Here is a 12,101-nt window from a genome sequence, read left to right as displayed (position 1 = left end):
TTTCACACTATTTCATAGAAACTATTAAAACATAAAGAGGATAAATACAAAACTCAAGGCCTAAGAAAATACCATGTCTCCTGACTTCTAATATCTTCAACTTAAATTGAGATCAGAAACATTGTCATGTTCTCCTACCTCATATCTCCATAATCCCCAATCCCTATGACAACTTAAGGATGTTATAAACTCAATTCCTTAATAAGAAAGGAATGTTGTTTCTATAAGAAAACCTCATTACAAGAAGCATTCCCAACAGAAAATTATTAAGAGAATTACATATTTAACCAAAATAGTTATTCTAAACTTTTCCCGAAAATTTCCGCATTGGCTCAAATTCTACTTAGTTAACCTTTCATTTGTATTATATGCTTTCACTATGGATGAGCCTCTTTCAATGTACATAATGTTAGAGCATTAGGCGATTTAGATTAAGTTGGTAATTTTATTTCATCCACCCTTGTTTAGGACTCTACATACTTTTCTTTGATTCTCCATTTGAAGATTAAAGGTTGCTGCATAATCAACTTGGGATTAAACAAGTATGGTCAAGTTAAATGAGAATGATGACATAAAAGGGCATAGAGTGGACTTACGTGAAAATGGGGAATAAAATTAATTTAGAAACAATTTTAAATTGAGAATTTAAAAAGGAAAATCTTTCCAAATAATAGAAACAATTTGGACAAAAAAAAAAAGGTCAATTGAGAATTTAAAAAAGAAAATCTTTCCAAATCTTTGAAGAAAATTGGAAAGGACTTGAAGCTAAGAATTTAAAAACGAAAATGTTTCTAAATCTTTTTGAACTTAGAAAAGAAAATCTTTCTAAGATTCTCAAGTTTCTAAATTGTTTTTTTGGCAAAATATGAAATCTTACCAAATCTTTCAAATATGATTTCTAAATTGATTCCAAGTCCACTAGGTTTTTTCAAATATATGCCTATTGAGAGAGTTCTCTCAAGAACTCATGCGCCTAGGCATTAAGTCATTATTCTTTACGCCTAACTAGAAACTCTAAAAAATCATGATTTTGTTTTTTGGGTTCGTAAGAGATATTTGTATCTAAGCATGATGGTGGTGCATCGCAAATGTGAGATTAGGTGTAGGTTTTGAGTGGATTATAGCTCTACAATATTTAACCTTTTTGTCTTTGGGAGGGAGGATTACTTTAATTCAGTCTTGTCTGTCTCACATCCCTAGCTACTTCCTCTCCCTCTTTAAAATCCCAGCATCAATAGCTTCAAAGATTGAGAAGATGCAAAGGGATTTTCTTTGGTCTGGGGCAGGGAAGGGAAGAAAGATCATCTTATCAGATGGGATGTTGTTAGTAAACCAAAGGAGTTGGGAGGTTTGGGTTTTGGGAAGACTTTTCTGAGAAATATTGCTCTCTTAGGGAAATGGCTTTGGAGGTTCCCTAGAGAAAGGAGTGGTCTTTGGCATAAGGTTATTACGAGTATATATGGAACACATCCTAATGGATGGGACGCCAACATGGTGGTTAGATGGTCACACAAATGTCCTTGGAAGGCTATTGCTAAAGTTTTCCAGGTTTTTTCCCCTTTTGTCCGCCTAGTGGTGGGCAATGGGGAGAGAATTCATTTTTGGGAAGATCTTTGGTGGGGTAACCAAACTTTGTGCTCTCAATTTGCTGATCTTTATAGAGTTATTTCTGTGAAAAACCTCACTGTCTCAAATGTCCTTGGCAATTCTTTTCCACTGTCTTGGAATTTTAATTTTCGCCACAATCTTACTGATTCAGAAATTGATCTCCTTCAAAGATTAATGTCCTCCCTTAGTTCAGTGTTTTTCTCTCCTTCTTTGGCAAATTCAAGAGCATGGTCTTTGTCATCGTCAGGATTGTTTTCAGTGAAATCTTTTTTCTTGGCCTTGTCAAAAGTCTCAAATCCTATCTTGTTCCTTCCGACCAAGTTTTTGTGGAGTTCAAAAGCCCCTTCAAAGGTTAAGGCCCTCACTTGGTTAGTAGCACATGGGAAGGTAAACACCAATGATAAGTTGCTATTGAGAAGACCCTATAAATCCCTCTGTCCTCAATGGTGCATTCTTTGCAAAGGAAATGGAGAGTCGATCAACCACCTTTTTCTTCATTGTCATGTTAACATTGGACTTTGGCACAAGTTGTTCAATCTAGCAAGGTTGGTTTGGGTCCCTCCAACGAGTTTTGAGGACATGTTGGTTATTGTTTTTAAAGGCTTGGGGAATTCATTAAAAGGCAAGACACTTTGGCAAATCGCTTGCCTTACTTTGATATGGATGGTGTGGCAAGAGAGAAACAATAGGATCTTTGAGGATAAGGGGAGAATGGAAGAGATGTTATGGGATTTGGTTATGTTCTATTCCTCTCTATGGACTTCTTGTACTACAGCTTTTAGAGGAGTTCCTCTTAAGTGTTTTACAACTCAACTGGATTGCGGTTTGCGCTTCAAAAGTTTGAGTTTGTTGGGGTTTCTCTTTGTTTTTAGATTTCTATTGTTGGGAGTTTTCTCTTTTGTTCAATTTGTGTAGGAAGGACCTCTCATCCTTCCCTTGGTTTCTTCTCTTTCTTTTGTATCTTTTCTTTCTCCTATATCTTTTCTTTTATTAATTTATTTTTCTTTGTTTCTAATCAAAAAAAAAAAAAAAACAATCATATGTTGCCCTACTCCACTTGTCACTCATATCTCTATTATATTGACATACCCATACAACTACAACTCTCTCCATTTCATAACTTTTTCCCTTATGACATAGTGAAATAGGGGAATCATTCAGTTTATAAGAATGCTATTCTCATAAGTCAGTCACAAAATTGGAAACCTCCTTTACAAAAATCTTTTATAATAGGAAATTCTTAAGGAATTAGTAGGTGAAGCAAATAAGAAACTAAGACATTTTCAACAATTACACCTTAGCTCAAGTTTTATCGAGTCAATATTCATTTTCTAATAAACAGTTCCTCAATTTGCATCCAAGGCACCATGATCATGGCAATCAATAACATACACTCCATTAAGAATCCTGTTACAATTCCTATCTTTGTACTTGCCTTGAAATAACCACATGGAAATGCTTCACAGGACTCAAGATGCTCTATTATTTCCACCTTCCATAATCCAATATATGGATAGGACTACACTTATTTTAGATCAACCGTGTACATGCTCCATGTGTTCACATGTTGATGTAAAAACAACTAATTCTATTTTCAATAAAATTCCCTTATGGATATCAGGTTGAACTTGTACCGTCTTTGGTTTCTAATAATTGCATGATTTGAATGAATCAAATCCAACTGATTAAAATTGGATAGTTTCCATTTTCTACCAGCATTGCCACTTTTCAGCAGCCTAGTATCAACCTTAGGGACTTTAGGATTGACTCCAACACCTAGGATCAATCCTAGGGGTTCCAAGGTTGATCTTTGGCATGCTAATTTCCTATTTAAATCTAGAAGCCTATTGGATAAATCTTGATCCAAACTCATCATATTTTCCTACATGTGTCATGTTGACTCTAAACTCTTTATGAAGGATTTGAATTCTTCGACCTTGTCTCCTGCTCTTAACCTAATGTCATACTGATTAATTGTGGCAGTGGAAGCTTTGACATTACAATTTGTACAATCACATGAACGATATGTCAATGCATACATAAAGAGAGACACAGGGTTCTGATGCAATCTGGCGAAACTATGCCCACATTTGCGAACAAGATAAATGTTTTTTTATATGACAAAAACTGTTAGAGAGCACATAAAGAGATAAATGCATCCATAAAGAGAGCACATACAAAACCTAAACATCAAAACAACCTTATGTTCCCTTACCCCTAGTACCCTCACCCTAACCTCTAAGTCCTGAAATAATATTACTAGGTCCTTTAGGTGTCTCCCATCTCTCCCTCATGTCTCTATATATGCTGTATAACTGCAGGCCTACATCCATCTTGTAATAAGTATTTCCTCGCATTATACAGGAAGCCAATTCCTTAGTGAATGAAGAATCCTATTTCCATAAGGAAACCTAAAAATAGGGAACCTCTTTTATAAGAATGTTTGCTAATAGAAATTTCTTAACGAATTAAAAGGTGAACACTACATTATGAAATTAAGGCATTTGTCAACACAAATTTATTCTGTTTATTGCAAATGGAAGATGATTATATTATAAAGTTTACATTTCATATGATCTCAAGAAAAGCACACATTGAGGCACTATATTATTCACAATCTGTTGAATCACTTTGTTTATCACACATATTGCATAAAATTGCAAGTACAAAAATTCAGATAAGAAAATATGTGTACAATTGAAGAAACAAGATAAGAAAACAGTCTACATACTTCCCCTGCCAATGAAACCTCTGACTGCTCCAATCTTACATTCTCCTCTAGACCTTCTAGCTTCTTTTCATATTGATCCACAAGATCAACCTTCTCGCCAAACAGCCCAAAACAGCAACCTCGCTTAAGCTTTGGTTGATTAGGCTCTGATTGTAAGCGATCAAGTTTTTTATACAATTTCTTTGCATCATTCTAGAAAAGGATGAACAGTTGTTAAACTCAAGGCATACCAAAAAGGTAATGTAGTATGTGATTCTATTTAGGCATGCAAACCACAAAACAAGCCTTCCATTTGCTCTGCAACTTACTTCCAGAAATGAACAATACATGGATTAAAAGTATCCGCACTGATATGAAAAAAAATAGAGACAAATTTACATGCACATGCTACAGCTTCATAGATAGATTTATTGTTGGTTTTGTAGCATTCCAATGAGAATTCTCTTTAATCATGAAGATGAAGTTCAACATTATGATGCTTACAAACTAATCAAAGTAACTACAAAATCATACAACAATGTCAAATCTTAGGCCCCAGCATTACAATCCTCCAAATGAAAAGGATTCATTCAATATCCATGTGGTTGCTTTTGCAAGTCTTGTTCATGATATAAAATATTTATATTTTTTATAACCCTCTTAAATCACAGTATTCTCTCCAAGTAAGGTGGCATAACAGTTGACGAGGCTAACTTGATGTTCAAAAAACTCAATAATTAGATCTCAGTATTCCACATCATAGCTGTTTCATGCACTATTAGGTTGCTTGCATGATTTTGCATAGTGGTCTTTCAGTTACCCAAGATAACATGAGGGGAATTGAGAATTTGGGGAAATGGAAGGATGACTAGACTTGAAAAGAAGGATGGAATTTTTATTTGACCTTACCCAAAGGTTTCGTTTAAAAAACTAGACAAATATTAAATTTAAACGCACAAGCATATCTAGATTTTATTTGAAACTTAGACTGAAATTTCATTAAGATTTTGTTCAAGGTTTCATACTTGGATAGATAAATTTTCTCATTGAGTTTTGTTTAAGTTTCCTTCAATTTCAGAGTACTTCTGCATTTCATGTTTCACCAATGATTTTGGACATTTTATTTTTCAGCTTCAGTATTGCAGTGTGCCTCCCAAATCTGCTTCCATTATTAGTAACCATGGTCAAGACAAGAATTACAAGAATTATCCTATAAATACAGGAATTACCAGCCAACTATGTTCTGATGTTGACTGCTATTTTCTCCTTCTCGGTTAAACAAGATGTTATTAGAGCAAATCCATGTCTGATTCTGGTCTACTGCCCCTTCTTTCCATATCCACCATTTCTTCTTCTTCTCTCTTCTCTTACTTTCTTTATTCTTTCTTCTATCCTCCTACCTCATATCTACTGGTGGTTGCAAGGAAGACCATTGTGCCTAACTGATGTAAATAAAATTTGCACCAATTAGTCTCGGTTGATGATTTGTCAACTGTTGAAGCATAAGGCCTAGAATATGTTGCTGTATTGATAAAAAAAAAAAAAAAAAAAGACCTAGAATATGTTGCTGTTGGTGGCTGATTCTAGTTTTTGCTTAATTAAGGCCTTCCTGCTGTGATTCCAAAATTCTCACTGCTTGAATATGAAATAGTATTACTATATTCTCTTTAATAGTATATTTTTGTCCAAATATTCCTAAATTAGTGGTTGATTTGTTTCCATGTATAATGATTTATTTTCTTGCATTTCTTCTCCATTTATGCATAGCAATAGTTGAATAATTTGTTTAGAAAAGCTTAGATTTGGCAGCATTCTTGAGAAGAGATTAAATTTGATAGTCTACTTCCTTTTTTCTTGTTTATAATTGAGTGTATACAGCACCAAAAGTAATTTCTGAAAATGATAATAAAGAGTATTCCAATTTTTACTCTCCAACATGGTATCAGAGTAATTTGATTTTGCTAAAAACTGCAAATGATAGGGGTGCACAATCCACCTGCCTGGAATAATTGAAAACAGAGAGTTTGAAGAGAGAATGGTAAGGTCGGTGAAGGTTTTCGTGGAGAGGAAGACCTTCTCGGTTAGGTTGGAAGGCGAGCACGGAGGAACTTGGTGCTCAATCACAGAGCACAGTAGAGGCTCTACTTTCATCTTAGGTTTTGAAAAGGAAGCAGTCGGGTGGATGATCGAACATTTGACGAAAGCCATAGAAATGAAGGGTCACCTAGGTTTCAACAGAAAGTTCAGGGGAAAATGTTGTGCCCACTTGATGGAAGTTGGCTTCAACGACCATGGAAGGTTCATAAGGATCTCGGAGTTTGCTACCAAAAGAAAATATTCTTATTTGATTATTCCAGAGGGCGAGGAGGGCAGAGGATGGAAGAATATTAAAAGAGCATTGTCTTCAATGTTGGTGGTCCTCTCGTCGAATGCAGTCGAAAAAGAAAGGCAATACAGAGGGGAAAGTTTCTCACAAAGTCACGTGGGTCCCCTACATCGGTCTTTCGCAAAAGTGGTCAGTGGCGAAGGACCAAGAGGAGGCGGCCTTGTTCCTATTGGGAGGTGGGCGCACGCAGTGGTGTGTGAATGCATTGAGGATAGTGTTAACTGGGTTGAGGTTAGCCAAGTGGTGGCAAGAAAATTAGGGAAGAAAGGAGTAGTCACGATTGTACCATTCTCAGGCGAAAAAGGAGTTTTTTTCGTCGAAACAATAAAGGAAGCTCTCTTTCTCCAAGACTTGAGGAACCTACGGGTTGAGGGAAGGATTTCAGTACAGATGAGAAGATGGTCGTCGAAGGAAAATACGGAAATAGAGGGGAAGTTCAGAAGAGGCTGGATCGAATTACGGGGGTTGCCATTTCATCTCTGGTCTGAGGTACATTTGAAGAAAATAGTAGAGCAATAGGGGACGGTGACTGAAATTGATTGACGAATGTTAAAATTGTCCGATCTTAGCAAGGCGAAGGTAAGAATCGCAATGAAAGACAGGTCAGTCCTCCCAGCTTTACTCGAGGTGACAGATGGGGATTGGGTGTTTACAGTTATCGTTGTAGTGGTTGGAGAAGAAGACTTTCAGAGAGGTAGCGTAAAGGGCGAGTCGACTCGGGAGGCCTTTGCATCTAACACGGGGACAGGTGGAGGAAGGCGGGTGGAGAAAATTAAATCAACAGCTGGGGGTAGATGCCGTGTCGGGGAGGATAATAGAACGAGGAAAGGGGGAGAAAGGGGTATGGTTGTGGTTCTTGCAGAGGGGACACGTAGCAAGGGAGAGCAGGTACAGTCGTTGCCCAATTCGAATTCAAATAAAACGGACGATGGGCCCGTTGAGAAGAAGGAAGTGGGAGGAGAAAGGGCCGAAGGGGATGAGGCCTCCGCTATTGAGGACTATCGGGCCTATGAGAGGAAGGCCCAGCCTCTATCTAAGATTGGCTCAACATTTGAAAAAGCAGACTGCAAATCTAAAGGCCCGTCTTAGCCCAAGAGGAAAAGACCTAGTTGAGACGGAGACGTCGTCAGGAACCGGAAATGATTCGCCCACAGCGAGAAAGGGGAAAATAGCTTCTGGATACTGTCTTGAGGCTCAGACCAGTAGTCCCGCGAAGAAGAAAACGATGATCGTTTCAAAGAAGCTGTGGTCTATCCTTCTCCCTCCAAGCTCTGAGCGCCGACAAGGTCTTTAGTGTCGCAGCGAGCCTCTTTTGAGCGAGAAGGACAAGGTAGACATCGATGAGAACCCAAAAGTTGAGGCTTTAGGGGCTGATTATCTGGTGGAAAGAGGATCTAGTGCGAGTCCTCTCTTCTCTCTCCGTTATCCAAGGATCCGAAAGAATCGCTCTGGGGAAGGGGCTTCGACGTCAAAAAACGAAGCGGCCCTGCACAATTTCTACTCCAACGAATATAAGGAAGGATTTTTGGGCCAAGTGGGGTCCGATCCTCATGGCTCAGCAGTCATGGTGTTGCCTTCTACGCCAAAAATCAGAGGTAAAGGGCTAAGATTTATGGGGAATTGTGGATTGTTGGTCGCGGAAAATCTGGAGGTAACCCCGTCTTCAACTTTTCAGTCTCCCTCGTCTTATTTTCCCCCTTCTTGTGGTTTCACTTCTTCCTTCTTGAGTCCTGCTGCCCCCATTCTTACCAGTTTAGACATTCAGTCTCTGAATCCTTTGGAAAACCGTGAGAACTCCGAATATTTTTTCAAAAAGATGACGATGGTACTGTGGGTCAAATTTGTGTTGGCTTCCCTAACCTCGTTTTGGAGGTGAACCAGACTGTTTATCCTAACCAGTTGACCGAGAGTGTTAACCCATTGATGCCTAAAACAAATCCACCTTCCAACTAGGCTACAATTAGTCAGGGTGTTTCTGCGGGCTCCCTATCGAGTGAGTTCCAAATAGATGGAATATCCCCTAAGAAAATGGCAAAAGTGCGCAATGTCTTAAAGTCTCTGGATATAAAAGTATACTCCAGGAGGAAGAGCAAATGTTCCAAAGGTTTGTGAAAAGAGTTGGAACTGGTTTGGAGGATTAGGGTCCATGTGTTTAATCCATGAAGATAATTAGTTGGAATACCAGGGGGTTGGGTTCAAGGAAAAAGAGAAGGGTGGTTAAAGACTTTCTGAGATCTGAAAAACCGGATGTAGTGATGATTCAGGAAACAAAAAAGGCAAAGTGTGACAGAAGGTTTGTGGGTAATGTGTGGACAGCCAGAAATAAGGAATGGGCAGCCCTTCCAGCGTGCGGGGCTTCGGGTGGGATTTTGGTCATTTGGGACTCTAAAAAATTGCACAGTGAGGAGGTGGTATTAGGTTCCTTTTCGGTCTCAGTCAAGTTCGCAGTGGATGGAAGCGTACAGTTTTGGTTATCAGCCGTCTATGGCCCAAATAGCACAACGCTTAGGAAGGATTTTTAGGTGGAGCTTTCAGACATTTTTGGACTCTCTTCCCCATGTTGGTGTGTGGGCGGAGATTTCAATGTCATAAGGAGAAGTTCAGAAAAATTGGGAGGTGCTAGTTTGACCCCAAGCATGAAGGACTTGGACAACTTTATAAGAGAAAACAAATTGATAGATCCTCCTTTAAAGAGAGCATCATTCACTTGGTCAAACATGCAAGAGCATCCCGTATGCAAGGGATTAGACCGTTTTCTCTACTCAAATGAGTGGGAACAATTATTCCCTCAAAGTCTTCAAGAAGTTCTTCCTAGATGGACATCGGATCATTGGCTGATAGTCTTGGAAACCAATCCATTCAAGTGGGGCCCAACACCGTTTAGGTTTGAGAATATGTGGTTGCAACATCCTAGTTTTAAGGAGAGCTTTGGAAGTTGGTGGAGGGAGTTTCAAGGAGATGGGTGGGAAGGTCACAAGTTCATGAGGAAATTACAATTCCTTAGGGCCAAATTGAAAGAGTGGAATAAAACTTCTTTTGGAGACCTAATTGAAAGGGAAAAAAGCATTTTGTTAGATTTAGCTAACTTTGACTCCATGGAGCAAGAAGGGGGTCTCTCCCCTGAACTTTTAATCCATAGAGCCTTAAGGAAAGGGGAGTTAAAGGAGTTGATCTTGAGGGAAGAAATTCATTGAAGACAAAAAGCTAGGGTGGAATGGGTTAAGGAAGGGGATTGTAATTCAAAATTTTTCCATAAAGTGGCTAACGGACGGAGAAAAAGGAAATTTATCAAGGTGTTGGAGAATGAAAGAGGTCCGATGTTGGATAATTCAGAGAGCATCAAAGAGGAGATCTTAAGGTATTTTGAAAAGCTCTATGCTAGTCCTTCTAGAGAGTCTTGGAGAGTTGAAGGCTTAGATTGGTCCCCTATATCTGGAGAGAGTGCGTCTAGGTTGGAATCCCCTTTTACTGAAGAAAAGATTTCTAAGGCCATTTTTCAGATGGATAGGGATAAAGCACCGGGGCCTGATGGCTTTACCATTGCAGTGTTTCAAGATTGTTGGGATGTGATTAAGGAGGATTTAGTGAGAGTGTTCGATGAGTTTCACAGGAGCGGGATTATTAATCAAAGCACTAATGCGTCCTTCATAGTTCTGTTACCCAAAAAAAGCATGGCAAAGAAGATATCAGACTATAGACCCATTAGCTTGATCACAACTCTTTACAAGATTATAGTCAAAGTGTTAGCAGGGCGTTTAAGAGGGATACTTCATGAAACCATCCATTCCACTCAAGGAGCTTTTGTTCAAGGGAGACAAATTTTGGACGCAGTTCTCATAGCCAATGAGATAGTGGATGAGAAAAAACGATCAAGGGAAGGAGTTGACTTCAAAATTGACTTTGAAAAGGCTTATGACCATGTGATGGAGAAAAAGGGGTTCAATCCTAGATGGAGGAAATAGATGAGAGGTTGTTTGTCCTCGGTGTCTTTTGCAGTCCTAGTGAATGGAAACGCTAAAGGGTGGGTTAAGGCATCTAGAGGTTTAAGACAAGGAGACCCTTTATCCCCCTTTTTGTTCACCATAGTAGCAAATGTATTGAGCAGGATGTTATTGAGAGCAGAGGAAAGAAATGCCTTAGAGGGTTTCAGGGTGGGTAGGAACAAAACAAGGGTGTCCCATTTACAATTTGCAGATGACACCATTTTCTTCTCTAGTACTCGAGAAGAGGACTTGCTAACTCTCAAGAGTGTTTTGCTAGTGTTTGGGCATATTTCTGGGTTAAAGGTTAACCTTGACAAAAGTAATATTTATGGCATTAACCTTGGTCAGAATCATCTTCATAGGTTGGCCAAGTTGCTTGATTGTAAGGCTTCTGGGTGGCCCATACTCTACCTGGGTCTTCCTCTGGGTGGGAACCCCAAGTCTGGTGGCTTCTGGGATCCTGTGATTGAGAGGATCTCGAGCAGATTAGATGGGTGGCAAAAGGCGTATTTATCTTTTGAAGGCAGGATAACTCTCATTCAATCTTGTCTCACTCATATGCCTTGTTACTTCCTTTCCTTGTTTAAGATTCCCGCCTCCGTGGCAGCAAGAATTGAGAGGTTGCAAAGAGATTTTTTATGGCCTGGGGTTGGGAAAGGCAAAAGAGATCATCTAGTTAGCTGGGATGTAATGTGTAATCCGAAGACGAAAGGGGGATTAGGTTTCGGAAGGATTTCCTTATGGAATTTCGCTCTCTTAGGGAAATGGTTGTGGAGGTATCCTAGGGAGGATTCAGCGTTGTGGCATCAGGTCATTTTAAGCATTTATGAATCACACTCTAATGGTTAGGATGCCAACACTGTTGTTAGATGGTCACATCGTTGTCCTTGGAAGGCTATTGCACAAGTCTTCCAAGATTTTTCCAAGTTTACTCGGTTCATGGTAGGAGATAGGAAAAGAATTCAGTTCTGGGAAGACTTGTGGTGGGGGGATCAACCTCTGGGGGTCTGTTATCCAAGACTACTTAGAGTAGTCACGGATAAAAACATTCCTATTTCTTCAATTCTCGGATCCACTCGCCCCTTCTCTTGGAACTTTAACTTCCGCCGTAACCTTTCCGATTCCGAGATAGAAGACTTAGAAAGTCTCATGCGGTCTCTTGATCATCTACATTTATCACCTTCGGTTCCAGATATGAGATCTTGGTTTTTATCTCCTTCAGAACTTTTCACAGTCAAATCTTTCTTTCTTGCCTTATCCCAATTTTATAGATTTGCCTTCAGTTTTCCCTACCAAGTTAGTCTGGAATTCTCAAGTCCCTTTCAAAATCAAGTCCTTTGTCTGGTTAGTGGCTCACAAGAAGGTAAATACTAACGGCATACTACAGTTGAGAAGACCCTACAAAGCACTTAGT

The 12,101-nt window shown here is 39.1% G+C and overlaps 1 protein-coding gene across 5 annotated transcripts in view; it reads right to left on the bottom strand.

Annotated features, from left to right (window-relative positions):
• Positions 1-12,101, bottom strand: part of LOC100266027 (CSC1-like protein HYP1) — a 62,519-nt gene that overhangs the window by 31,296 nt on the left and 19,122 nt on the right. For all 5 annotated transcript variants that reach the window (XM_059736013.1, XM_010646878.3, XM_002269890.5 and 2 more), the window contains one exon: positions 4,340-4,531. In XM_059736013.1, the coding sequence (XP_059591996.1) occupies positions 4,340-4,531 (192 nt within the window). The remainder of the gene's footprint in view (positions 1-4,339; positions 4,532-12,101) is intronic.

The sequence above is a fragment of the Vitis vinifera genome, chromosome 3, assembly GCF_030704535.1.
Source record: "Vitis vinifera cultivar Pinot Noir 40024 chromosome 3, ASM3070453v1".
NCBI classification, from domain to species: Eukaryota; Viridiplantae; Streptophyta; class Magnoliopsida; order Vitales; family Vitaceae; genus Vitis; species Vitis vinifera.
Note: the sequence above shows the minus strand (reverse complement) of the source record. Positions and strands in the feature narration are given on the sequence as shown.